Source organism: Capra hircus, chromosome 26 (genome assembly GCF_001704415.2).
Source record: "Capra hircus breed San Clemente chromosome 26, ASM170441v1, whole genome shotgun sequence".
NCBI lineage: Eukaryota > Metazoa > Chordata > Mammalia > Artiodactyla > Bovidae > Capra > Capra hircus.
The window spans coordinates 32,466,497-32,492,955 of record NC_030833.1 but is presented as its reverse complement, the minus strand read 5'-3'; the positions used below and the strand labels follow the sequence as shown (position 1 = coordinate 32,492,955).

General features: G+C 43.5%; 1 protein-coding gene across 2 annotated transcripts in view; it reads right to left on the bottom strand.

Moving 5' to 3' along the window:
- Positions 1-26,459, bottom strand: part of CRTAC1 (cartilage acidic protein 1) — a 151,888-nt gene that overhangs the window by 104,773 nt on the left and 20,656 nt on the right. For both annotated transcript variants that reach the window (XM_018041584.1, XM_018041583.1), the window contains exon 2: positions 25,832-26,031. In XM_018041584.1, the coding sequence (XP_017897073.1) occupies positions 25,832-26,031 (200 nt within the window). The remainder of the gene's footprint in view (positions 1-25,831; positions 26,032-26,459) is intronic.

Below are 26,459 nucleotides of genomic sequence, written 5' to 3'. Positions count from 1 at the left end.
GTAGCTTTTGACAAATTTCTCTCCAGAGTACTGAACTCCCACTAGGAGCTCATGAAAATACCCACTTCACTACATCTTTGCCAACACGGAGTAGTATAATCTGCCTACGTTTTTGCCAGTTTTACTACTAAGAACTATTGTCAGATTTTACACTGCATCCCGAAAATTGATAGTGAAGTTACATATTATTTTCCTGTCTATTATCCATTTGCATCTCTTCTTTTGTGAATTATTGGTTATGATTATTTTAAGAATTCACATACAGAGTGAAATTCCACATATTACCTTACAGGAAATTCCCACATTTGACCACTCATGAGCTCTGTCCTAGCTTCTCACTGTGGCTTTAAGTCATGTAGACTCGGATGCATAAATGGTTACTTTTACCACCTGCCAGTGGCAAGAAAAATCAGAAACTATAATCCTATTCTTTTTTTGTTTACCTTATCTGATTTCATGAAAGCCTCTGACTCACTCAAATGATAGCTACTATTTGAAGGCGCTCATCAATACAAATGTCCACCAAATTGTGTCAACATTTGTTTTCTCTCTGATGCTCTACGGGCAGAAATCTTTGATAATGTGTATATTTCCAGTCCCTTCAAGGTCATCACAAAAGTCAAACAAGGTTAGGTGTTCATTTCAATGTTCCTTGACATTTCTTTTTCTGATGGTAAGTTATGTCACTAACCATCTTCTGGCACAAAGTTAAATCAGTCGGTGGACAGTAAATCTCCGCTGACTCTGAGGGAGAAGTAAAACCCACTCTGGTCTAATCAAATCTAATCATCAAGCTTAAAAATGCTGCTGCTGCTGCTTTAATTTCAGTAACAGATCTTCACACAACTGTCAACATCATTACCAAAACACATCAGAAAATTGGATGAAAGCACAACACGAAGACAATTATAATCCCCGTCATCAATCTCTGGCAGGTCCCCAGTTGACAATCCAGATTAGGGGTGAGCCTCCAGGGGACACCTTTTGTAAACCAACTTCACAAGAGAGCAACATTAACCCTACAAGCACCTCAACTATGCGACTCCAGGCACTGGTCAGCTGAAGAATGCAAAGAGTGACTCAACATTTGAACAAAGTTTATGGCTTCGCCTGTTATGGGTGACATAACAAAGGCAACTAATACGAGTTGAAGGATGTGGGGAAGGTGTTGTCTACAAAAAGGTTTTTCAAAACACAGAGTAAATGAGCAAACAACTTTTGACAAGCAAAAGCCAGGCCCATTGAGCAATGGTGGTCAATGTCAGTTCTGGTTAAAATCCATGTGGACCTTGAATTCTAGACTCCCAAGACGAACCTTATATGCCTAGTGTGGTACTGAGCATGCTCAGGAGAATAGCAGAGCAATACTTTTGAGAATAAACACCCTCAAATGAATATGAAACATGCCCACGGGCAATGGAGGTGAACCCACTGTTAAGATTCCCCTCAATGACCAGGAAAGCCACAGAGTGTTAGAGCTGAAAGGACCTAAGAAATCATCTCATTTACTCCCGCACATACTTACTGAGTATCTACATTGAGTCTGGCACTGTGCTTATGCTCAAGAAAATAGGTTTGGAGAGGTTAAATAATTTGTCCAAGGTCAGACAGATAGTTAAAACCAAGACATTCACTGAGAAACTAGCATTTCAATTTTTTATGACAAGTGATCGAAAAAGAATGTTTGACAGAAATGAGTTACAGAACAAATAAATAATCCAAGACTGTCTTAGAGCCTGCTAAGAGCAGAGATTCTTCTTTCCCTCCCCTACTGGGCTGTGATCTTTTGTTCACAAAGAGATGGAAACCGCAAGACCCCAAAAGACGGAAGTCCATTCTGAGAGCTTCCCTCTTCCTTTTTCTTTTCCTATCGAAAGAAACATCAGGAATGACTGCATTTCTCCTGCCTGTGGCCTGAAAGTGGGATACTTCAACTGTCAGGGTGGTCCAGGACTCTGGACCTGGCAGTGACATGGGAGTGGGTAAGGGGGGAGGTGTTGTTCTCCTTGTTTGACTGGACACAGCCAGGTGATGACATCAACATGGGAGTGACAGTGGGGAGGGTGGGTACTGTCCACTGGACTGTTTCAACTTGGTGCCCAGAGTGTCATCTAAACATTCAGTTCAGTTCAGTTCAGTTCAGTTGCTTACGCACATACAACTCAAACACACAACATTCTTACTTCGGGAAACTTAGAGGCAAGCCTTTTCCCAAACTAAGAAAAACTTGAAAAGCTAGAAAGCATGATGCCGACATAAGAGGATCTAAGGGAGCTCACGAATGCCACATGTTCTCTTGTTTTAGATTTGCAGCCCATCCCCAAGCAGAGGACACTCGTCCTGCTGAAGAACAACGGATAATAACTACTGCTTCCACTTGGGCTTCCAGGTGGCGCTAGTGGTAAAGAACCTGCTTGCCATGCAGGAGACATAAGAGATGCAGGTTTGATCTCTTGGTCTGGAAGACCCTCTGGAGGAGGGCATGGCAACCCATTCCAGTATTCTTGCCTGGCGAATTCCATGGACAGAGGAGCCTGGGGAGCTACAGTTCATAGGGTCGCAAAGAGTCGAACATGACTGAAGAAACTTAGCATGCATGCATGCTTCCACTGTGAAGGGGAAAATCCTTACCTGGTCAGGCCTGGAGAATGAGTTTGGCTGGGGGCATGGCCATGGTGGGGGGAGTTGGTGTTCTCAGGTTGTATGCAGGGGATTTTCCAAAGGATCTTTAAAACAAAATCTAATTTTTAGGTTTAGAAACATGTCTCCACCATGCAGTATGACTTTGAGCTCCTGAGATAATGACATGAGCTATTTAATAAAAATATCAGAATGTATCCATCTGAACTGGTATTCCCTCCCCCTGCTGAGCCATCATCCAGAGACGCCAGATATTTATCCCAAGGCTGCTGCCATTGTTCCAGATACTCTGGGGACTCCCTGGAGGATTTTCTTCAAGATCAATGCCACATTATTTGGAATAAACACAATAGTGGCAGAGCCTCATCCCGTGAGGCTGAATTTTATTTTTGGAAACAGTCAAAAGGGTTTTTGGCATTTGTAGCCAAGTCCGGTGAATAACCAGCTGATTGAGCTGGTAATGTTGTTTGGGGTCCAAATTGAGGCATAGTTATAAGGTCCCGTGTTCTTGCGCTGCAAGGACAAGAACTGGCCCCCTAAGGCCAGTTCAGAGGAGGGGGTGTCCCTCTGAACCAGGTGTAGGACCTTCCAGCAGGCCACTGAGAAGAGGACTCCACTAATTTAGGTGGGTGAGACTTGGTGGGGGTTCTTTGGTTAAAAATGACTGAAACTGATTCTGTCTAACTTATGCGGGAAGGAAACTGGTTGGCAGGCTATGGGGGAGCGGGTTGGTTCAAGGGGAAGGCTGATGGACCAGGCTTAGAACAGACAACTCCAGAAGAGCTGGAACCCTCGGACAGGCTAGCTCAGATGCTGTAGTGAAAACAATTCAATTTCAAATGTTTCTTCCCTCCTTACATTGCTCTGCCCCCAGATGACAGTGTCAGGGGAGAATCCAATTGGATGTGCTTAGAGCTCGTGCCCACCTCTTAGCTCTTCCTCTTGGCATCTGATGGAAGAATCTTCAGGGAGTTTGTGGCTTCTGCAGAGTGCAGGCAGTGTTTCTTGATTACCATTCTCCAAAACTGCCCACCAAAGGGGAGAAGCAATTTTCCACGAGGAAGAAAGGGAGGGTGTGTTTCGGAAGAAGGACTAAAGACGAGGCACCAAAAAAATGACAAAAAAATGAACCACAGCTCAGTTTTGCTATTATTATTACTCCTCCCGCATAATGTTATGTATAATACTCATCAACATTTTCTCACTTTTAAATCAAATACATCTGCCTCATTGGTCATCTCCAGCTCCATAAGTTGACAGAATTTTCCCCCTTTCTCTATCATCACCTGAAAAATATCTAGGTCTCCAGTCTGGTCCATCTTCTCTAGGCAGAGCCAGACCCTCTCTCCCCCAGAGACTCACAAGTCCAGGGAACAAGCTCAGTTTTCTCCTCTCCTGATGAAGACAGCAGGCACTCTTCCTGTCTGCATGAATGGCTGTCACCACTGCAGCTGGCAGTCACGTGAGGACACACCAGGAGGCTGGGGCTGTGGATCAGCCGGGGCAGGAGTGAGACCCAGCTCAAAGGTGCACTTGCTGCTGCAAGGTGCCAAGGTCCCCCTGCGCAGACCAAGTGTGCATGATGCCAAGATGACCAGCCCCAGCCTGTGCACGCACTGCTCACAGAGGTAAGGCTGCGTGCATGCACCCAGGCCATTATGAGCAAGCAAGGAAGGTCCCGAGGCCCTCGGGGCAGCCGCTGGCCTGCCCACCCCTGCCTGGCCTGCACTGACTGAAATAAGAGCTCTCCTTGCCAACTGCCAAGAGCTCTGGGGAACTCACTGGACCTTCATGGCCCCGGGCAGCGAGGCACAGAGCACACAAAGCACCACCTCACTGCTGAGTCTCTCTGGGTTCTTCCGAACAGAGCACCGGGACAGAATCGCAGAGCTGGCCTCGGTCCTCAGGAATGCTGTTTATGGAGGTTCTGAAAACTGTCAAAGCTTCAGTGCGTGGGGGGAGGGGCAGGCTCTGTGAGAGGAAGTATGAAGGGAAGATGATGCGGTAACGTCAGCTGGGAGCACTAGCGTCTCCCCAGGAGTTGTGGTGGGGGGGTGCGTTGAGAAGGGTGAGATGCACAGGGAGATACTGGGCTCACGAGCGGCCTGCATCCTCACCTGGGAGAGTGAACGTGTGTGGCTGGAGCCCGAGAACTTCAGCAAGGACCCTCACCTCTCTAAGCCTCAGTTTCCGAACCTATAAACCCTAGGCAATGCCTCCCTTTCATATTTTGACCTGAGATAATGTATGAAAACCATCCAGCTGGGTGCCCGCACATGGCAGGCACTCAATGAGGAGCAGCTCTGTATTTCTGAGAAGCCAGTGTTATATACAGCAGTCCTTTCCAGACTTGGAGATTTCATGGCACAGTAAAACTTCAAAATATAGACTTTGCAGCACTCACGTGGGATTGCCAATGTTTTATTTTGCCAGCTAAGGACAATGAAAAAACAACTACCATCTATGATGTCATAACCATAAAAATATTTTTAATACCCAAAAAAGCAGAAAGCATGGAATCTTAGAATTGAAAACATCAGTCCTTTAGATGAAATATTTTTGGCTTTATGAAAAAATTGCATCATCCTTATTTAGTTACTTTTGGTACCAAGTGAAAACAACTTCCTTCCAGACCTGCCTGGCTCTGGAACCAGTGGTAGGGAGGAAAAAGCCTAAACGCTGGAGCCAAATGGGTCTTGGCTTCACGACTGCATGACCTTTAGCAAGAGACTTGCCCTCTGAGTCTCAGCCTCCTCCTTTACAAACGGGAAACAGTACCACCTCCTGAAATGAGAATGTGTGTGAAGGGCAAAACAGACAGTTTGGTACGTAGGGCGTGTGTGCATGCTCAGTCACATCCGACTCCTTGTGACCCCATGGATTTCAACCCACCAGGCTCCTCAGTCCATGGGATTCTCCAGGCGAGAATACTGGAGTGGGTTGCCATGTCCTCCTCTGGGGGATCTTCTGGACCCAGGGATCAAACCTGCATCTCTTACGTCTCTTGCATTGGCAGGCGGGTTCTTTCCCACTAGCACCATCTGGGAAGTCCCCTTGGTACATGGTACATAATGGGTGCTCATTAAATGCTTATAAGCAGGGACTTCCCTGGTAGTCCAATGGTAAGAATCTGCCTTGCAATGCAGGGGACATGGGTTCAATCCCTTGTCAGGGAACTAAGATCCCACATGCCATGGAGAAACTAAGCTCATGCGCCACAACTAGAGAGTCTGTGGGCCACAACAGAAGACTTCAGACGATGCAGTGAAGATCCTGAGTGCCACAACTATGACACTGGTGCAGCCAAATAAGCAAAGAAAGAAATACTTTAAAACCATGCTAATACCAGACCCTCTTCAAATTTAAGAAGACTGAATCACTTCCAGTTTTTGAAAGTCTTGATATATTTTAAAAATGAAGGCACCCTAAGACAGGGTTGTCAAAATCATTCACATAGCTTAAAAACATATTCATATTAGAAAAAATATTTGGAACACATCCACACACAAATACATACCCAATGCACCCAATACAAACCCATGCATCTAACATGTGTGAGAATGAGGTGGGGGTGCTGCAGCCCCTGGGCCCCTGTGACAGGCCCTGCTTAACTCCTTCCCAAGCCATGGTTCTCATGGATGACACACTCTGAGCACACACCCATTTCACTCTCTGCTCTTTCGTTCTTTCTCCCTGACTGGAGTTCATGCGGAACATTTCTCCAGACCTCCCTACCTTTAGTTCATAATTCTGAGCATGCAAATTTTCTTGGAAATCTAGCTGGTGTCTTTTTTGCATCACTGGATCTCAATAGGTTTCAAAAGGACTAAAATTGAGGGTTAGAAGGGAAGATAAATGGGTGCTGAAGTGGATGATTTAACTGAGGGATTCTAGGGCACCCTGGAAAGGGAAGCGGTCTGTGCCCGAGGCCTCCAGGGGCAGTGATGAAGTGGTGTCAGCACACGGCTGTGTAGGATCCTCCCAAGAGGTGTGTGTGTGTGCGTGTGTGCACATGCACGCGTGTCTGCACCTTCTTTCTCCATAGAAATTTGGATTTCCTGTTTCGTTGTTTATTGCTGCCTCTGCGTTGAGCATGTCAGCTGTGTGAGTGCAGGGCCACGAATGTCTTGGCCCCCCCGTGTCTATAGTATTGAACACAGGCACTGGCACGTAGTAGGTGTTTAAAGAACGTTTGCTCAGTAAATGACTATTATGGTTGTCTGTGTGCTCAGCACTCTGCCCTCTTGAATCTGGGAACAGAACCCCTCGTACTTGAAGCGGGTTTCTAACCAGATGGTTTTCCTGAGCCACAGGGACCAGCACACAGCTACTCAGGACCTCCTTTTTATACCTGGAACTTTCTCTCTGGTGGTCAAGCTGGGAAGACGAAGACATCTAGCTAGGAGCTGCTGGTGGTTTTGGTTCCAGACTCAGGGAGAAAGATGCTCTGAAGTAATTATGCTGACAGGCCAAGGTGCAGAGGCAGGGATGAGAGGCAGAAAGCCAGGGAGAGGGATCCCAGCCATCTTTGGACTTTGGCTCCTGTCAATCCTGACATCCCCCTGCTGCCCCTGTGTCCACTTTCTTGAGGCTCAGATGGCCAGATTTCCTTTCTATATGCCTCCAGTAAATATCCTCTTTTGTTTGGGGTGAGGAAGAATAAGTTAGCTAGCATTACTTGTTATTGCAATCAAAAGAGTTCTGACTAATCCACTTTGTTATAGATGAGGGAACTCAATTTTCTGAGAGGTTAGGCAACTTGTTCCAAAGTCCCACAGCTGAAAAGAGAAAGAGCCAGACTTTTAAAAACTGAAATATAGTTAAGAATTTCCCTAGTGGTCCAGGGGTTGAGTATCTGCCTGCCAAGGCAGGGGACATGGGTTCAATCCCTGGTCCAGGGAGATTCCACATGCCATGGGGCAACTGGGCCCGTGCACCACAGCCTGAGCCTACCTGCCCAAGAGAAGCCACTGCAATGAGAAGCTTGTGCACCACAACTAGAGAATGGCCCCTGCCCGCCGCAACTAGAGAAAGCCCAGGCGCAGCAACAAAGATTTTACATAGCCAAAAAAAAAAAAAGCTTAAAAAAAAGAAATATAGCTGACTTACAATGTTGTGTTAATTTCTTCTATATAGCAAAGTGATTAAGTTATACATATATATATTCTTTTTAAATACTCATTTCTGTTATGGTTTATCACTGGATATTGCATATAGCTCCCTGTGCTATACAGCAGTGTCTTGTTGTTTATCCATTCTATGTAAAAGTTTGCCTCTGCTAACCCCAGACTCTCGCTCCATCCCCTCCCACCTCTCCTCCGCATTGGCAGCCACGTCTGTTGAGAGCTGGACTATTAATGCAGGTTTGCGTGACTCCGGGCTTCCCTTCCGTATCCTGTGCGCTTTTCCTCTCTCGCCTTCTCTTCCCCCTTCTCCCACTGCTCCTTCCTCTCATCCTCTCTCCGTCTCTTGTCTGATGTCTTTCATTCTTTTTTTCTCCCTTCAGTGATGCTTCTCTGGCTCCTTTTAATCCCATTCTTTTGACAGTATGTGAGCACATATTTTAAGACCGTGGCTTTCAACTCTTTTTCAAGTACGAAGATACCTTTTTAATGTTAAAAAAAATCTCTGTATAATAGTTGCGGCACTTTAGCATCTATTGCTAAAATGCCCATGCATAGATGGATTCTCAGATACCTTGTAATAACTGTGTGACCTCCAGGTTGGCACCTACTACTTTAAAATATATGGAAGAATCCATAGAACCATCCCTCTTATGGCTACTTGCTTGGTTTATTATAATAGAGTAGAGGCTTATACATGCTACTATAGAGATCCTTTTTCCTCACTCTGTGCCTTCAGGCTACTAATTTCTTCTGAAATGTGGTCTTTTGGTCCCTTCTTTAATAGGTTTAATTATTTAAGAAGGCATGAACTATGATACTTACATTTTATATATCACCTCTTGATTATTCAGGAACTGATTAATTCATGGATTGCCCAAGTCATGCCTTTTTTTCTATAACCATTTGCTTTATCATTCTATTTCTTATTAGCATCTTTTAGCAAGAATGGACAGTGGGAGTGAGAAATGTCTCTGGTTTCAAACTATGAATTCTGATGCAAGAGTTCACTGAAAGAATTTGAAATTCTTTCCCAAAGTACAAATTTCTTTAATTCATCAGGCATATTGACTCTCTCTGAGCTCTGTGAAGGTAGGGGTTGCTCTGGTTCACTACTAGTTTCCAGGGCTCAGCAAGGTGTCTGGCATATGGTAGCTTAATAAAAAAAATTGTAAAATGAATGAATAAAATCTGAGTAATATAGTAGGGGTAAATAAACTTTTTTCTAGGTGGGGTAATGATTTATAGGAAACTAAGTAAAATACAAGATAACTTATTTTAAGACAGCATGTCTGCAGACAGCACAGTATAAAAATGTCTAAATGACTGTTTTAAAAATTAACAACAGAAGATATATAGTTCTAATTTAAAAACAGAAAATGTTCCACAGTACTGTCTTTTTTCATTGATGGAAGAAAGGAATTGAGAGAAACACTGAGGTGTCTAAGATGAGGGTTGGTTCTGTTATATTAGGCATTAAATAAACATAATCACCCTCAACATGCTAAAAACTGAGCATTTAGAATGTGCCAGGTACTGTTATATGCAATTTTTATGTCTTATCTCATTTGTCTTCACAACCTAGGAAGTATTATTGTCTGAAAACCATCAGAAAGTTAACAGTGTCCCTTGAAAATTTCCTTAGATCTCTAGCTCTCTGAGCCAAGAATGAAGTTGTCCTTTTTTTATTTCCTAGTTTTAAATAAAAATTTTATTTCTCCGTGATATATTCCAAAGACTGATTTAGATTTCTAAATACTTTGAGATATGTTATTTCACTAGTTTTGCCATTTTGACATTAATGCATTGTATGGAAAGGAAACTTTTACAATAAGATTTGCTGCATGTTTCAAAGTTTTCCTAATTTGTGGAGGCAAACAAATGCTTTGTGTGTGGGTGAGAGCTGCAGTGAGGGAAGACAGGGTTCAGCCTCAGATCTGTTCCAAGACTCTGGTGCTGTCCAGGAATCAGGTGCTGAAATGGCTTAACCAAGGCCTTCCTAGCCCAGCTAGTTGGAACGATGAATGATGGAGGATAGAGGAACGAAGCCTTGACCAAATAGCCTGGTGTACCCACAGCTTCCCAGAAAAGGGAGACAATTTGAAAAGATACTGGGAGTACTAGAATTAAGGTCCATCTCTTTTGGAGGGAGTTGGGGGAAAATGGCTGGCTTCCTTCTGCCTCCTTCCATCCTTTGCTTTGGTGCAGAGGGAAGAATATGGAAAACAGATTATTGATGGAAAAGTGTATGTAGAAAAACACAAAAACAAAACAAGGCTGCCAGCACTTGTAGTTAGTGGTGCATTTCACTGCTTCTTTGAGGTGTTAGATAGGAACCAGAACCAGGACTGGATTTTGTCAGTTCCATGGGACTTCTCAGTCAACAAATAGTTATTGTGGTTTAATGAAAGGGATGGGAATACCAGACCACCTTACCTGCCTCCTGCGAAATCTGTACACAGGTCAAGAAGCAACAGTTAGAACTGGGCATGGAACAATAGACTGGTTCCAAATTGAAAAAGGAGTATGTCAAGGCTGTATACTGCCACCCTGCTTATTTAAGTTATATGCAGGGTACATTATGTGAAATGTGGGGCTAAATGAAGTGCAAGCTGGAATCAAGATCACCAGAAACATCAATAACCTATCATATGCAGATAACACCACCCTTATGGCAGAAAGCAAAGAGGAACTAAAGAGCCTCTTGATGAAAGTGAAAGAGGAGAGTGAAAAAGCTGGCTTAAAACTCAGCATTTAAAAAACTAGGGTCATGGCATCCAGTCCCATCACTTCATGGCAAATAGATGAAGAAACAATGGAAACAATGAGAGACTTTATTTTCTGGGGCTCCAAAATCACTGCAGATTGTGACTGCAGCCATGAAATTAAAAGATGCTTGCTCCTTGGAAGAAAAGCTATGACCAACCTAGACGCATATTAAAAAGCAGAGACATTACTTTGCTGACAAAGCTTAGTCATAGCTATGGTTTTTCCAGTAGTCATGTATGGATGTGAGAGTTGGACTGTAAAGAAAGCTGAGCACCAAAGAATTGATGCTTTTGAACTGTGGTGTTGGAGAAAACTCTTGAGAGTCCCTTGGACTTCAAGGAGATCCAACCAGTCCATCCTAAAGGAAATCAGTCCTGAATATTCATTAGAAGAACTGATATGAAGCTGAAACTCCAATACTTTGGCCACCTGAAGCAAAGAACTGACTCATTGGAAAAGATGCTGATGCTGGGAAAGATTGAAGGCAGGAGGAGAAGGGGACAACAGAGGATGAGATGGTTGGATGGCATTGCCGACTCAATGGACATGAATTTGAGTAAACTCTGGGAGTTGGTGATGGACAGGGAGGCCTGGTGGGCTGCAGTCCATGGGGTCACAAAGAGTCAGACACGACTGAGCAACTGAACTGAACTGAACTGAACCTCCTTACCTAAGACCCTTTATCCATCCCTGAGACCCCTGCCTATTCCACTTCATTCATTAACTGAACACTGAGTATGATTTAGGTCCTATAGGTTCACAGATAAAAAAGAGAAAGTTCTTGCCTTTAGGAGTCTGCAATCTAATGTGAGAGGGCAAATATTAAAAAGAATTCTTGATCAAAGTGTATATATAAAATGTCTACTGTTTAATTAAATACCATTATGATATTTCTTTGGTTTGAGTTTCCTCTTCAATATGATTGAGCTAGCAAAAATCCTTCAGAAACAGCTTAACACTAATCACAGATCATCAACTGCTCTTACATATCCTTGAGACTCTTCCCTCTGACTAGGCAACCATAGGATCTCCTTTGGGGCTAGGATGGTTACCCTCTGGTCTGCAACACAAAACCAGAGAGGGTGCTTGCTCTAGCAGGCAATGAGGCTGCCTTGGTCTAAATGTACAAATAACTGTTTTGATGTTAGATGAGAAAAGTGGGTCTAGAAAAAATGAGGGGAGGAGGATTTGTTGAAGGTATGTAAGGTGTTCCCAGAACTGGAGAGGTGCAAGAGGTCCATAGGTTGGGGACCTCAGGGACGGGATTCATGGCGTTGATGTCCCTGGAATTCTCTCTTCTTCCTTGGTGTAACTTTTATTTCTTAGTTTCTTCCATGGTATGGGGGATGGGGATATATCCGTGGTAATTCTGGTATACAGTCTCACAAGTCATGATCCAAGAGCAAAGGCAGAGCTTTCCTTCTTAGACTCTGGATGGAAAATCTCAGATCAAGAAGCTGACTGGTGCTTCCCTGGTGGCTCAGTGGTAAAGAATCTGCCTACCAATGTAGGAGGCACAGGTTAGATTCCTGATCTGGGAAGATCCCACAGGCTGTGGGGCAACTCCGCCCGAGTGCCATAACTATTAAGCCTGTGCTCTAGAGCCCGGGAGCTGCAGCTACTGAGCCCACACACCCTAAAACCCATGCTCCCCAAACAAGAGAAGTCACCACAATAAGAAGCCTGTGTGCCGCAACCTGAAAAGAGCCTGCACAGAAACCCAGCACAGTCATAAACAAATAAAAGTATTTAAAAAAAAGAAGCTGATTGGACCGTCTTAGGTTACAGAGAACCCCTAATCCCTAGTGATAGAAAAGGTACTTGGCAGCCCCAAAGGACCCTGTGATTAGAACAGTTCTCCAAAAGGAGAAGGAATGTTCTTCCCAAGAGAACCAGTAAAGACTATGTGGAGGTTCAAAGAAAAGATGCTGCTACTCTATTCTGATGACCCTGCCAAACCAGTGCTGCTCTCCAGGATAGAGCGCCAGGTAGACTCCTCATTAGCCTGCTCATCCTTCCACTGCCCACTCGTGGCCAGCATATAAAGTGACCACACTAGGGCATGTCAAAGGACACCGGGTAGTTGCCCATGACTTCCTGTTTAAAAAAGTTTATTTGTTTTTGGCTGTGCTGGGTCCTCATTGCTACGTGTGGGCTTTCTCTAGTTGTGGGGTATGGGCTCATCACTGTGGTTGCTTCTCTTGTTGTGGAGCACAGGCTCAAAGGCACGCAGGCGTCAGTAGCTGTGGTACACGGGCTTGATTGCCCTATGGCATGTGGAATCGTCCCGGACCAGGGATTGAACCTGTGTCCCCTGCATTGGCAGGCAGATTCTTAATCACTGAATCACCAGGGAAATCCTGCCCATGACTTCTTATGGCTGTAATTCTAAAAACAGTACGGAGAGATGGCTACTGAGGGAGGATGGGTCCTTTTTGATGTGTACAGTCACACATTTCCTTGATTGACATAACCAAACACCAGTGACCTTATGTGGTATCACTTACACTGGCAGTGGAGGTTGGTCTTAACTCTCCCATGCTCCTCCTTTGAGGCACAGTCCAAGGGTTTGGCCTGGCTACTTGAGAGCACGTGGCTTATTGTACTTGCTTCTCTGCCCATAAGCACACATCCCTGTACTTCTCCATTTCACATGACAGGATCCCATGTTACAGAGAAGTTTCTACTTTGCAAGAAGTAAAGTAAAGCATCTCTGAAGAGCTAAGGAAGAGAATCTCTTAAATAGTACTTCTTTCAGCAGTACAAACCCTCCCAAAACTTCTTGGTAATAGAAAAATAAGCTCTGGAGATTCTAAACCTATCGACAACTCCAGACTTCTGTTTCTGTCTATATGATAGATTGCTGAAGGACCTTATCACTACAAAACATGTAGGTTTTAGATAAAACATATTTTTAATGTATTACTGGGCACAAACTAATGAGAACTCTCCAAAAATTACCCCATCCCACAGATAAGTGAGCCAAAACTAGATCTGTCAGCAATGAGTGATAAACAAATGGGTTGAGCTGGCATCATGGTGAAGATGCTGAGTCCTAGAATCCTACACTGAATCCTGAATTAACTGCTGGAGGGACCCAAAGTGCTCCTAGGTCAACTGGACTCTCAAACCCACTATAAACCCTCTCTGGTAAAAAAAAAAAAAAAAATTCCACTTTAGGCCCACAGAGCTCCCACATTTTAAGATCAAGTAAATATACTGAGAAGGAAAGCCACTCCAAATAATCAGATGAAAAAAAAAAACAAATAAGAACATATTAAACTGCCAAGGACTGTAGAGGATCAGAATTGTCAAAACAGAATATATCTATGTAAGAAATGTTTAATGGAACAAGCGATGAAATAAATGAGTAAGCAACAAGGCACTATCAGAAATGGCTAGGGAGATTTGAAAAAGGATATGAAACCCCTGGATATGAAAAAGTTTTAAAAATGAAAATGCAACAATTTAGATGCAACTGAAGGAAGAATTAGTGAACTGGAAGTTATATCCAAAAAGTTACCCACCAGCATCACAGAGAGACAGGAGATGAATAATACAAAAAAGGTTAAAAGATTTAGAGGCTAAAATGAGAAAACATGACATGTCTGAGTGGAGTCCTAGAAGGAGGGAGTAGAGAGAAGGGATAGACTTTTTAAAAGATGATGGCTGAGAACCATTAAGAGCTGATGAGAGATATGAATTCTCAGATTCAGGAAGCACATGCTGGATTTAAAAACAAAACGAAACCCGTATCAATACGCATAGTGAAACTGCAAAATCTTAAAAGACAAGAAAGAGGAAAAAGAGACAGACCACCTACAAAAGAAAGACTGATAATGGGATCTCAGCAACAAGTGACAGAGGAATAATAACTGTCAGCCTAAAACTTGAATGCAGAAAAATTATCTTTCAAGAAGGGAGATACAGAAAACATATTTTTAGATTAAACAAAAACTGAGAGATTCTACCAGCAACTGGCATTCAGTAAGGAATAGCTAAAATAGATATATTGGGAAGAAAAAAATGACTGGAAGGTCTTTCTGAGATACAAGAAAAAAAATAAGCAAGCAAAATAATAAAATTCGATAAGAATAAAAAACATTGACATTAGATAAAAAAAAACAATAATTATAACTTATAGGGTCTGCAAAGGGCAAGACTAAAATACTATATGTATACCAGGAAAGGGTGTTCAGAGTTAAAGCGTACTAAAATAAAATCCATGTATTGTTATAGAAAGGCATTGATAATTTTTGAGTTCATTAAGTTAAAAATGTACCATAAAATCTCAAAGGGAACCACTAGAAGGACAGAAGTAGAGGGTATAAATCTCAAATCAGTAGAGGCAGAAAATCAGATTTCAACAAGAATCTCAACCTCACAACCAAAAAAAACCAAAAAAAACACCCCTCTAAACCAATCAATTTTTAAAAAGCAACAAAGGAAAAGAAAAGAAAGAAGCCTTCAAAACTTGGAAGTTAAAAAAATAATAAAAACAAGTTTAAACACATTAATGTTGCCATTAAATGGAATGGACTAATCTCATCAGCAACAGGTCACACGTGGTTAAACGGTTGAAAAAAACGTAACTTACACTTATGTTGCATATAAGAAACATATAAAACATAAGGACTTTGGAGAATTCAAAGTAAAACTATGAAAACAGATATCCCTGACAAATACTAGCAAAATAAAGATATAATATCAGGCTATAGCTGAAACTCTAGTACTTTGGCCACCTCATTCAAAGAGTTGACTCATTGGAAACGACTCTGATGCTGGGAGGGATTGGGGGCAGGAGGAGAAGGGGACAACAGAGGATGAGATGGCTGGATGGCATCACCGACTCAATGGACATGAGTTTGAGTGAACTCTGGGAGTTGGTGATGGACAGGGAGGCCTGGCGTGCTGCAGTTCATGGGGTCACAAGGAGTCGGACACGACTGAGCGACTGAACTGAACTGAACAATAACATCAGGCCAAAAAGCACAATTTGTGATGGGTGTGCTGTGGGCTGTGCTTAGTCGCTTGGTTGTGGCCAGCTCTTTGCGACCCCATGGACTGCAGCCGGCCAGGCTCCTCTGTCCTTGGGAATTCTCCAGGCAAGAATACTGGGGTGGGTTTTCATGCCCTCCTCCAGGGGATCTTCCCAACCCAGGGATCAAACCCAGGTCTCTCACATTGCAGGCAGATTCTTTACCGATTGAGCCACCAGGGAAGTGATGGGTGAGGTTTTCATAATGATAATGGCTTCTATCACCAGGAAAATATAAGAATTCTTAAGACAATGCAATATATATGAATATCAAATCATTACATTTGATTTTTAAACCTGAAACTAATATAATGATATATGTCAATTATATCTCAATTAAAAATAAAAATAAAAATAAAAACTGTGTCTACTAAAGTAGCCCCAATATATACACACCAACAAAGAACTACAGAAAGAAATAAACTACCATTATGATCTGAATAACACAATTAACAAACAATTTAATGGGCACATATATTGGGTTGGCCAAGAAGTTCATTTGTATGGAAAACCCTGAATGAAATTTTTGGCCAACCCAATAGAATAACAGTTCCGCCTTTCACTGTCTCTGTGACTCTCAGCAGATCTCTGGGTCTCAGTTTCCTCATCTGCAAAGTGGGGATGACACTATCTACAGTGCTTTCATGAAATCCAAAATATCATCAACGATAAGACATTATTTTTTTTATGTATCTCTAGGAAAAAACAAAAACCTTGCCCATTAAATGCAAGCTGTCAATTGGAGGTTGCATCCCAATTTTAGAGATGTAAAAATCACTAGGGGTAGGGGATTAAGAGGCAAAGACTACTATATATAAAATAAATAAGCTACAAGGATATGTTGTAGAGCACAGGGAATGCAGCCAGTGCTTTATAATAACTATAAACAGCATAATCTATAAAAATTTTGAATCACTGTGTTGTAGACCCAAAACTAACATAACATTGTATATCAACTATACCTCAATAAAAAATGTGAAAAAATATGTGAGTTAGACTCAATTAAATGCTACATATCATAGGGGCTGCTGTGATGGTTTAAAACGAGATGATGTAAGTAAAATACAAGACATCAGTTGCTTCCTCCCTCCACCCCTTCCCAAGTTTAGTCTGCAAACAAGGGGAGAGCATGTAAAAATCGGAAGCAGGGAGTGTCTGCTTTTAGCTTCTTCACATCCGTGCATGTTTTGAAAAGCAACTGATTCCTCACAAGGAAAATGAAGTCATAACCACAGCATTCTTGAAAGAAGGTGACTCACCAGGTCAGCAGGACTGGTGAGAAGGAGTGTGTGAGGAAAAACACAAGAGAGGGAGGCAGGGGTCAGATCGGACCCCCTGAGCAGAAGTGATTCTGGGAGTGCAAAGGGCACTTGTTCCAGAGAGAGGTGTGAGTTGAGTTTGGGGGAGGAGGGGGATGGGGGAGGCTAGGGAGCCAGGAAAAAGGCCTAAGGGCTGCAAGAGTGGGGAGCAGGGTTGGACTGGGCTCTAGCCTGCTATGGGCCTGTACCTTGGGGAGTCTGGTGTGGGATCCGAGGGGCAAGGAAGACCTTCCAACCAGCCCACCACTTTAAAGAAAAAAGAAATAGAAGAGAAATTAAAGGAACGTGACTGGAGACAGGGCATATATCCATTTTCTGAATGGATGAAAAATTCAGACTAAAAGCAGCTTTGCCGTTTTCAGCAGAGGCAATTTTAGTGTCTTAATTATATTACTATTTTGGAGCAGCTTTTTATAAATACTCTTCAATACTCTGTGAAAATCAGTTTTTTTGTCAGAATGCTTTAAAAAAAAAAAGTTAAGTTGAAATAAACAAATAAACAACAAAACCCAAATAAGCCTGAGGTTCTTTTCGACCCAGAGAGGCCTTTGCACCCTTGTTAAAGAGACCTAACCTATCCTACTTGAGACCAGCCAAATGCCACCTCTGTGATTCTCATTGGGAAGGACTCTCCACCTGCTCCAACCTCCTGGAACGTTTGCATCTCCCTGGGGGCACAAGTCACCTATGACTCACTGAAGTGAGTGTGTCTGTCTTCAAGGACAGTGAGATCTTTAAAAGCTCTGAATCCCTCTCTCAATTTCCAACCACCCATGGGACTGGGAGTCAAATGGTGAGCTGCAGGTTGAGTTAATGTGGTGGGTGGAGGGTCACCCAGGAACCAAGTGTGATTTTAGGGACCTATTCTTAGGGAACTGTCAATGAATAAAAATAATACTAGATTATAGGAATAATAATACTTTGTTGGTGATATATCTCTTTTAAGTATGTTCTCTTATTCTTCTAAATAATATGTTTGTGGGCAGTATACTTCTCTTATTGCTGTGAAATTAGTAAAACAATACTATTAAAATGTTCATAGGTAATGGCCGTTACATCTCTGAGAAATATCACCTAGCATCTGACCTTTGACTTCCCAAGTGGAGCAGTGGTAAAGAATCCACTTTCCAATGCAGGAGACACAGAGACTCGAGTTCAGTTCCTGAGTTGGGAAGATCCCCCAGAGCTGGAAACTGCAATCCACTTACCCCACTCCAGTACTCTTGCCTGGAAAAATCCCATGGACGGAGGAGCCTGGTAGGCTGCAGTCCGTGGGGGTGCTAAGAGTCGGACACGGCTGAGCGACTTCACTTTCACACATTGGAGAAGGAAATGGCAACCCACTCCAGTGTTCTTGCCTTGAGAATCCCAGGGATGGGGGAGCCTGGTGGGCTGCCGTCTATGGGGTCACACAGAGTCGGACACGACTGAAGCGACTCAGCAGCAGCAGCAGCAGCCAGTATTCTTGCCTGGAGAATCCTATGGACACAGGAGCCCGGCAGGCTACAGTCCATGGGGTTGCAAAGAGTCAGACGCGACTGAGCACACACATGCACCTGACCTTTACCTAATGTATTAATGTTAGTTTCCCATTGTTGCTGTAACAAATCACCACAAACATAGTGGCATAAAACAATACAAACTGATTATCTGACACTTGTGTATGTTCCAACCCTGGTCTGTGCTGAAATGAGAGTGTTGGCAGAACTGCATTCCCCTCAAGAAGCTCTAGAGATAAATCTCTTTCCTTCCCTTTCCCAGCTTCTAGAGGCCACTCACATTCCTTGACGCCAGGCCCCTCTCTCAGAGCCAGAAATGGGTTGAGTCTCTCTCACATTGGATCACTAGGACCTCCTCTTCTGCCTTCCTTTTTTCACATTAAGGACTGTGATTACATTGGGCCCACTCAGATAATCCAGAATAATGTCCCTATCTCAAGGTCCTTAACTTGATCACCTCTGCAGAGTCCCTTTTGCCGTGCAATGTCACATATTCATTGGTTCTGGGGTTTAAGCCATGGGTATCTTTGGAAGGCCATTATTCTGTCTACCACACCTTCTGACACCTTACTCTGTGTGTGTGTGTGTGTGTGTGTGTGTGTATGTGTGTGTGGCCAGTGTAACACAGTAAGGGCCTCAGTCCTCTAAGCTGTCAGGAGAGTCTGTGACTTGGAGGTGAGAGTGGAATTTTCGCCCATTGCTTCTGGCCACCCAGGGCTGAGGAGAAGGAAGCTCATTTATAGCACTGAGACATCTCTGGAAAACCTGCCATGCACTGCTGAGTAACCTTTTTAGAGAAGTTTTAAGAGTGGGTTTTAAAGTCCTGGCTCCTGCTCCAGCGCATTCCTTGTTAGTATTCAAAATCAAGGGCAGTCCATGCTTAACTATAGCAGAAGAGCTGGCACCCTGCAATCATTCTTCCACGATACTGATGACAATGAATCTTAGGGTTAAGGGTGACCCATTTAAGAAATATATTTTTGCAGAGGAAGCTTTAGAGGAGCCTTTTTAGCAGTTTGAATCAGAGTATTGAAGTTCCTCAATCCAATTTTTAACAGCAGCGGCTTCTTTGAACGATGTAGAATAGGACATCCCCCTTCTTTATTACATCAAAATTGATAAAGTTCATACCCTGGAACCTATGTGTCAGTACACATAGTAGGTGTTTGAATAGCTATTGATATCACAACCCCCCCAAATCACCTTTTATTTCTAGGCTATGAATACACAGGAAAAGATTGAGATTGGAAACAATATTCATTAAGATTTAAAATGTGCATATTATTCTCAGCATTTCCACTTCTTGTTATCTATCCCAGAGAAATATCTGCATATGTGTGTAAGGATGTGCAATACACCATTGTCTGCATAGGTCACAGATTACAGTCAGCTTAAATATCATGTGAGGAGTGGCAAAACAAAGGCGGTACATCCACACAGAGTAAGTTAAAAACATTAAGTTAGATCCACATGTTTGAGAAAAGAGTATGTTACACACTGAAGAAATGCAAGTTTTGAAACAAAAGTTTGATACCCTTCAAAATTACATATTTTTAAAATAGATATATGTAACATAGAAATGTCCATAAGTATAAGCACCAACCTGGAAACAATTGCTATTCTGGACGAGAGCTGGGATGAGCTTGGAATAGGGATGGGAAGTTGATAAAGATGGAAGTTTTCTTTATCTATATTGCGTGGATTCTTTTGCAAGAAAACATATTCGTGCTATCACAACGTAAAATGTATCTTAAACTTGAAATTGAAATAATCTAACACTTCAGGTTGTCAAAACTGATGATCAAATCTATTACAATATTATATTTTATAAAAGTTAAGGCTAAAATTTCAAAAGTATTTTTCCTATTTTGTTAAAAGTATGTGTATATATGTATATGTACAATATATATTTATACTTATGACGTGCATCTAATATATGTATATAAATGCGACGTCTATCTACTCTATTTATCTACACATACTATACACATCTGTTGTTGCTGTTGTTGTTCAGCCACTAAGTTGTATCCAGCTCTTTGTGACCCCATGGACTGCAGAACAGCAGGCTTCCCTGTCCGTCACTCCTCGAGTTTGCCCAAACTCATGTCCATTGAGTCGATGATGCCACCTATAGATACTATATATATCTATGGGTACTTGTAATAAAATCCATAAATGCTGCTTTGGTTAAATCATAGATAAATATATCATTCTTTATCATTGTTTTTATTATTTATAATGGCAAAAATATCTCTCATATGATTATGACTAATCTGGTAATTGAATCAGTTTGCCTTTTAAGTAATTCAATTAATTTTAGCAAATTTTAAAACTCTTCTGACATAGTTACAAAATTAAGAAAAAATGAAACGCGGGTTTACAATATGTAGCATCCCTTTAAATGAAACCCTTCCAAGTGTGAGGAATGCACTAAGGTTTTATCAAGTGGATGCTCTTTGTGTAGAAAAACTGATCTAAATCGTAATTTAAATTTTACAACCACTGCAATCTTTCCATTTGGGGAAAACTTCTTGGAAACTGACAGTGCAGAGGGGTTATCTCAGACCTCTGGGGATATCCCAGGAAGCAAAAGCTCCTCTGAAGGAATTGTGCAAGATTGACACCAACAGGGATTCTGTTCCAGACTGCATGAGACTGTAGATTGGGTGTTTAGTTCCACTGAGAAAAGGAGGAGCCACCAGGTTTTTTATTTACCCAGGGAACTCATCTCGAAGATCTTCAATGGTCTGTTCGTGCACCAACGTCTCCGGGGGTGATCAAATCCTCCCCTCACCCCACAGGGAAGAGACTGTAGGCAGACCCGCAATCATGCACCTGCCGGTTAACAGATAAGCCCTCCACATGCGGAGGCACTCGCCCAGCTGTGGCGGAGGAGCTGAGCCGTCCCTCTCCCTCCCCCATCCCCGCAGAACAAAGGGCGGTCACTGTCTGCTCCTCCCAGGGTCGGATGAAAGCACACGCCTTCCATCACAATTAACTTAAGACTCTGAAATACAACACAAACTCACCCACAACATGTTCAGAATCAATGCCATCAATACCCAGAATGAGGATACCAAAAAAGCAAAACAAAACAAACCTATTCAAAGAGTAAATACTCAAAGCAACAGGCTGGAATCAGACGTGCTACAAGGTCAACAAATCCAAGACAAGTTCAAGTACAGTGCGTCTTATAAACTGAAGAGTTGGCCATTATCCCAGGGGTTGAAACGCAGATGCCTTCAGGGGCTGACTAATGGAAAGGTCTACAAGATAATAGAGAGTGGGCCTCTCAGGAGCTGGACCCCAGGAGCCCACATAAAGGCATTCACATTCCATTTTTCAAAGTTTCAATTCCCACTACGTGATTCCTAAACAGCCTCTACCATCAAACAGAGAAGGAAACAGAGTTAAATATGGGTATATGTTAGGCGCTCAGTCATGTCCGACTCTTTGTGACCCTATGGACTGTAGCACACCAGGCTTCTCTGTCTGTGGAATTCTCCAGGCAAGAATACTGGAGTTGGTAGCCATTCCCTTCCCCAGGGCATCTTCCCAAATGACCCAGGGATGAACCCAGGTCTCCCACATTACAGGCAGATTCTTTACTGCCTGAGCCACCAGGGAAACCCCAAATATGGGTGTGGGGTGGATGAAACTGAATAAAAGTCAAAATCAGAAACACCGCCAAGAAATCCACAGGGCATGAAAGGCAGAGCAATGATCCTAGCTGTCATTACTTGAAAGAGTAGTGACCACTTACTTGGTTTATATCTTCAAAGGTAATAATAGCAAGGCAAAAGTTAAAAGAAATGGCTTACTAAGCTCAAATATGACGGGTTTAGATTAATCAGATTTTTTAACATAAGTAATTGAGCCGGATTATGAAAAGGTTGCACACATTCCCTTGAAAGGCTTTAAATAAATGGAGCCTCCAGAAACCATAGGTGTGACCTTACTGGAGGGCAAGGGGTGGACTGAATGACCTCCCAAGGTTCTGATTTAAATATGTCTGTATAGTCAACTCCTGGTTATCCAGCCCAAAGAAGAAAGACAGTGACAAACCATCCTGAGCTGAAGATAATAAAAAGTTATATTTGCCTTTGGAATGTATTTTGGTACTTAAATTAGAACGTGTCTTTCTGACGCTCTGAGAATTCACAACGCTTCATAACAGCCACAAAGAAGGCCTGACCTAGAGCTGGGAGGCTGCCATATTTCGCCATCCTGCCCTCCATGCAACTCTTCTTTTTTGCTGGGGGTGCAAACATGCATGCTAAGCTGCTTCAGTCTTGTCTGACTCTTTGTGACCCTATGGATTATAGCCCTCCAGCCTCCTCTGTCCATGGGATTCTCCAGGCAAGAATACTGGAGTGGGTGGCCAGGCCCTACTCTACGGGATCTTCCCGATCTAGGGATCGAATCTGCATTTCTTATGTGGATTCTCATTGGCAGGCGGGTTCTTTACCACTAATGCCACCTGGGAAGCCCTTTGCTAGGGGTGAGCAGCATTATCTTTCAGAACACCCAGCAATCCAAACTTTCTCAGTTAGGAGCCGCCTGGCTCAGTCTTTCCTTGAATTATGGTTGATTCAGGATGGTCTAGGTTGCTTTTCTGGAGGATGACTCTAAAGTGCTGCAGGCCCCACAGGAAGCAGCAAGCTGGACAAGCTTTGGACATCTATTCTAAACTACCTATGAAAGATGATCTAGCTTCTCTACCGTAGAAGACACAAAAGTAAATTTATTGAGTTCCTTGGAACAGAAAGTGAAAAAAGCTTCACTGGAAAGGAAGATGAGGGACTTCCCTGGTGGTCCAGTGGTTAAGAATCCTCAGTCCAGTGCAGGGGATGTGGGTTTGATCCCCCGTCAGGGAACTAAGATCCCACATTCTGCAGGGCAACAAAGCCCACGTGTCACAGTTGGAGAGAAGCCTGAGTGCCACAATTAAGATCCTGCATGCCACAACTAAGACCAGACAGACAAATATAAAGGAGAGGGGAGGGCTCCCCTGGTGGCTCAGTGGTAAAGAATCTGCCTGCCAGTATAGGAGACATGGGTTCAATCCCTGGTCCAGGAAGATGCTACATACTGAGAAGCAGCTAAGCCTGGGTGCCACAACTATTGAGCCCCTGTTCTAGGGTCTGGGAGCTGCACCCACTGAGCTCACACGCTGCAGCTACGGAAGCTTGCATGCCCTAAAGTCCATGGTCTGCAACAAGAGGAGCCACAGCCGTGAGAAGTCCGTGCACTGCAACTAGAGAGTGGGCCCTACTTATCACAGCCACAGAGAAGCCCTCCCAGCAGTGAAGTCCCAAACACAGAAATAAATGTTTAAAATTATTTAAAAAAAATAAAAGAAAGAGAAGATGAAGTGAATGCCCAGCACTGGGAAAGCAAAAAGCAGGATGCTCAGGAGATGCAGTAACCATCCCCTGCACCTCAAAGGATGGGTGGGATGGAAATCTGAGCTGGTGGCCCACCGTCGAAGATGAAAGGAGAGCCTGCTCATCAGAGTAACTTGTAGGGGCCCCAGAGGAGGGAAGGATGGGAAGCAGGGAAGTTGCCTCACTGTTCTTTGTCCTCTGTCGGCTCCCAGTGCCTACCAGAGGGAGGCTGGTGTCACCTGGCAGGAGGCAGGACCAACCAGAACATCTCAGGAGTGCCTCCCAGCCCCTCACCCAGAGACCCTGGTGCAGTGGCACAGGCTCCAGTTGGCAGGATTTGGCCAAGAAGACTCTTTTTGGATTTAGACAGTCACTGGACAGACACAGACATGAACACAGACAAGCTGCCTGGCCCCAACCCTGCACAGGTAATAAGGGGATCGTTACAACCGTTTCTGTTTCTCCTTTTTCTATCACATTCTGCTCTTTAGTTTTTCCTTCTGATGTCCCAGAGCTGTGCTGTTATAATGAAATAACGTTCAGTTCCTTGGGCACAGTAGCCACATTGCAAGTGCTCAACAGTCTCATGCCTGTGGACACTATACTGGACAGAACCAACACAGAACTTCTACATCATCATAGAAAGTTCTGTTTGCCAGCCACTAATCTAGACTTCCAGGAGAACCTAGAATCTAGGAATTTCTACTCTTTTGGGGGGTAGAATAAAAAAAGGAAGAAATGCACTCACGAAGTATCTTGTCTATACATCATTACCACTGATCTTCACTGTGTGTGGTAGGCGGGGGTAGATTTCAACACACCCATTTTACAGATGAGGAAAGTGGAGCTTTCCCCACTTTAAGTAATTTGCACATGGAACACAACTATTGGATAGGACAGGATTAAAACCTGGTTTTCTGGTTCCAAAGTCAACGCTTTCTACTGTTACATGTAACGCTACAAATAATGTTACTTGCCATTTACTTTGTTCAGTGCGGCCATAAAAACTCTGGCCTTCCAGAATGAGGTTGACAGGCCCTTGTTGTGTTTTTATTGATTGGCTGATTTTTGAAGTGATAACTAAACTTTGTACAATGTACTTTAGCAGCTCTATAGTTAGAGAGCCTTGGGGTTCAAATCCTGACTCATCCTCTTACTATTTATTTGATGGAGGGCAAGTCACTCATTGTCTCTGAACCGTAATTTCCTCTTCTTGTCTATTTACTTCATAGTGTTGTCAGGAGGATAAGACAGCGTATGTGAAAGGCTTAGCACAGTGTCTGGCACATATCTGTGCTCCATAAATAATGGTTACTAATGGCAACTGGCAGAATTTACAATGAACTGTCAGGTGCAATAGCCTGTTAAAGCTTTTAACAGGACGAGGAGGCACATTGCTATCCCCATTTTTCCAGATGATACATCTGAATCTCAGGGCACAAGGGGCTCACTCAAGGTCATGCACCTAGAAAGCTGTAGATCTAGGGCATGAACTCAAACCTTTTCTTGCTACACAGTGTTGCTTCTCAGGAGAGAAGGGAGCAGGGGTACCAAGGCATGGTTTAGAAGGAGTTTAGCCATCCCTCTTCACCCCCATATTTCCCCCATCTCTGAAACAGGCAATTAATGATTTCTTAATCTTGTGTAAAATGCCATGCAAAGGCAGCTTTGAGCATCCCCCTCTATCATAACTGTTACCCTCAAGCCCCTTTTATATAGAGATTCTACAGTCTCATTGGTAAGGAAGTAACACTGGTATAACTAAGGCAGCTGAAATATGAACAGAATGCCTTGAAGCACAGCATTCAAATCTTCTTTCCGGAAAGCCTGTGGATCAAACCGCTTTCTTCCAGTCTACCCTCCATCCCAATTCACTGCTACAGCAAAAGGGCAAGGATGCAGCCTCCCAGACCCCAGCTGAGCCCAGCCAAGACCCGTGTGAGCGAGAATGCGTGCTGTTGCCAGCCATTGGGTTCTTGGAGTTACTTGTTATCCGGCCCTATTGTAGCAAAAGCTGACTGATATATCTGTCAGACTCAAGGTGGGAGGCACTTACCCAGCCACAACGATCTCAAAGTCCCCATCACGGTCCACATCAGTCACTGCCACTCCGTAGTTGAGCTGGGTGGGGTTGCTGTCATAGTCAGGGGGCAGGACCGAGTTGGTGACTGCCGTGAACATGGGTTCAGCCCGCTGGGACCCCTCCGTCAGGGGCAGAAACCACAGCAGCAGCAGAAATAGAAACACCTGGAACATCTGAAACCAGAAGTCACAAATGTTACTGACCGAAAGCAGCGCAGGAAAATTGAATCCCAGGTTGGCGCGGAAGCGCCTTTCTTCCCGCTTCCTGGAGGGCTGCCACTTCTCCACAAGACCCGTCCTGGCTACGCTCTTTCAAACTGTGACCTTCCCCCATCACTGAGGTCACCCTCGTGCTCCTCGGCCTTTTCACTTTCCACAGCATCTATCACTGTATAACATGCCAGATGACTTCCGCATTCATCGTGTTTTACTATTTAGTGTCTGTCTCCCTCAGCTAGGACATAGGCTCCACCAGGGCAAGGATCGTTGTCTGTTTTGCTCATGGATGTGCGTCAAGCCAAGGACAGTGTCTGGCACATAAGAGACACTCGACACATATTCGGGAGGGAAGGAAGGCACAGAGGGAGAAATACGCATGCATC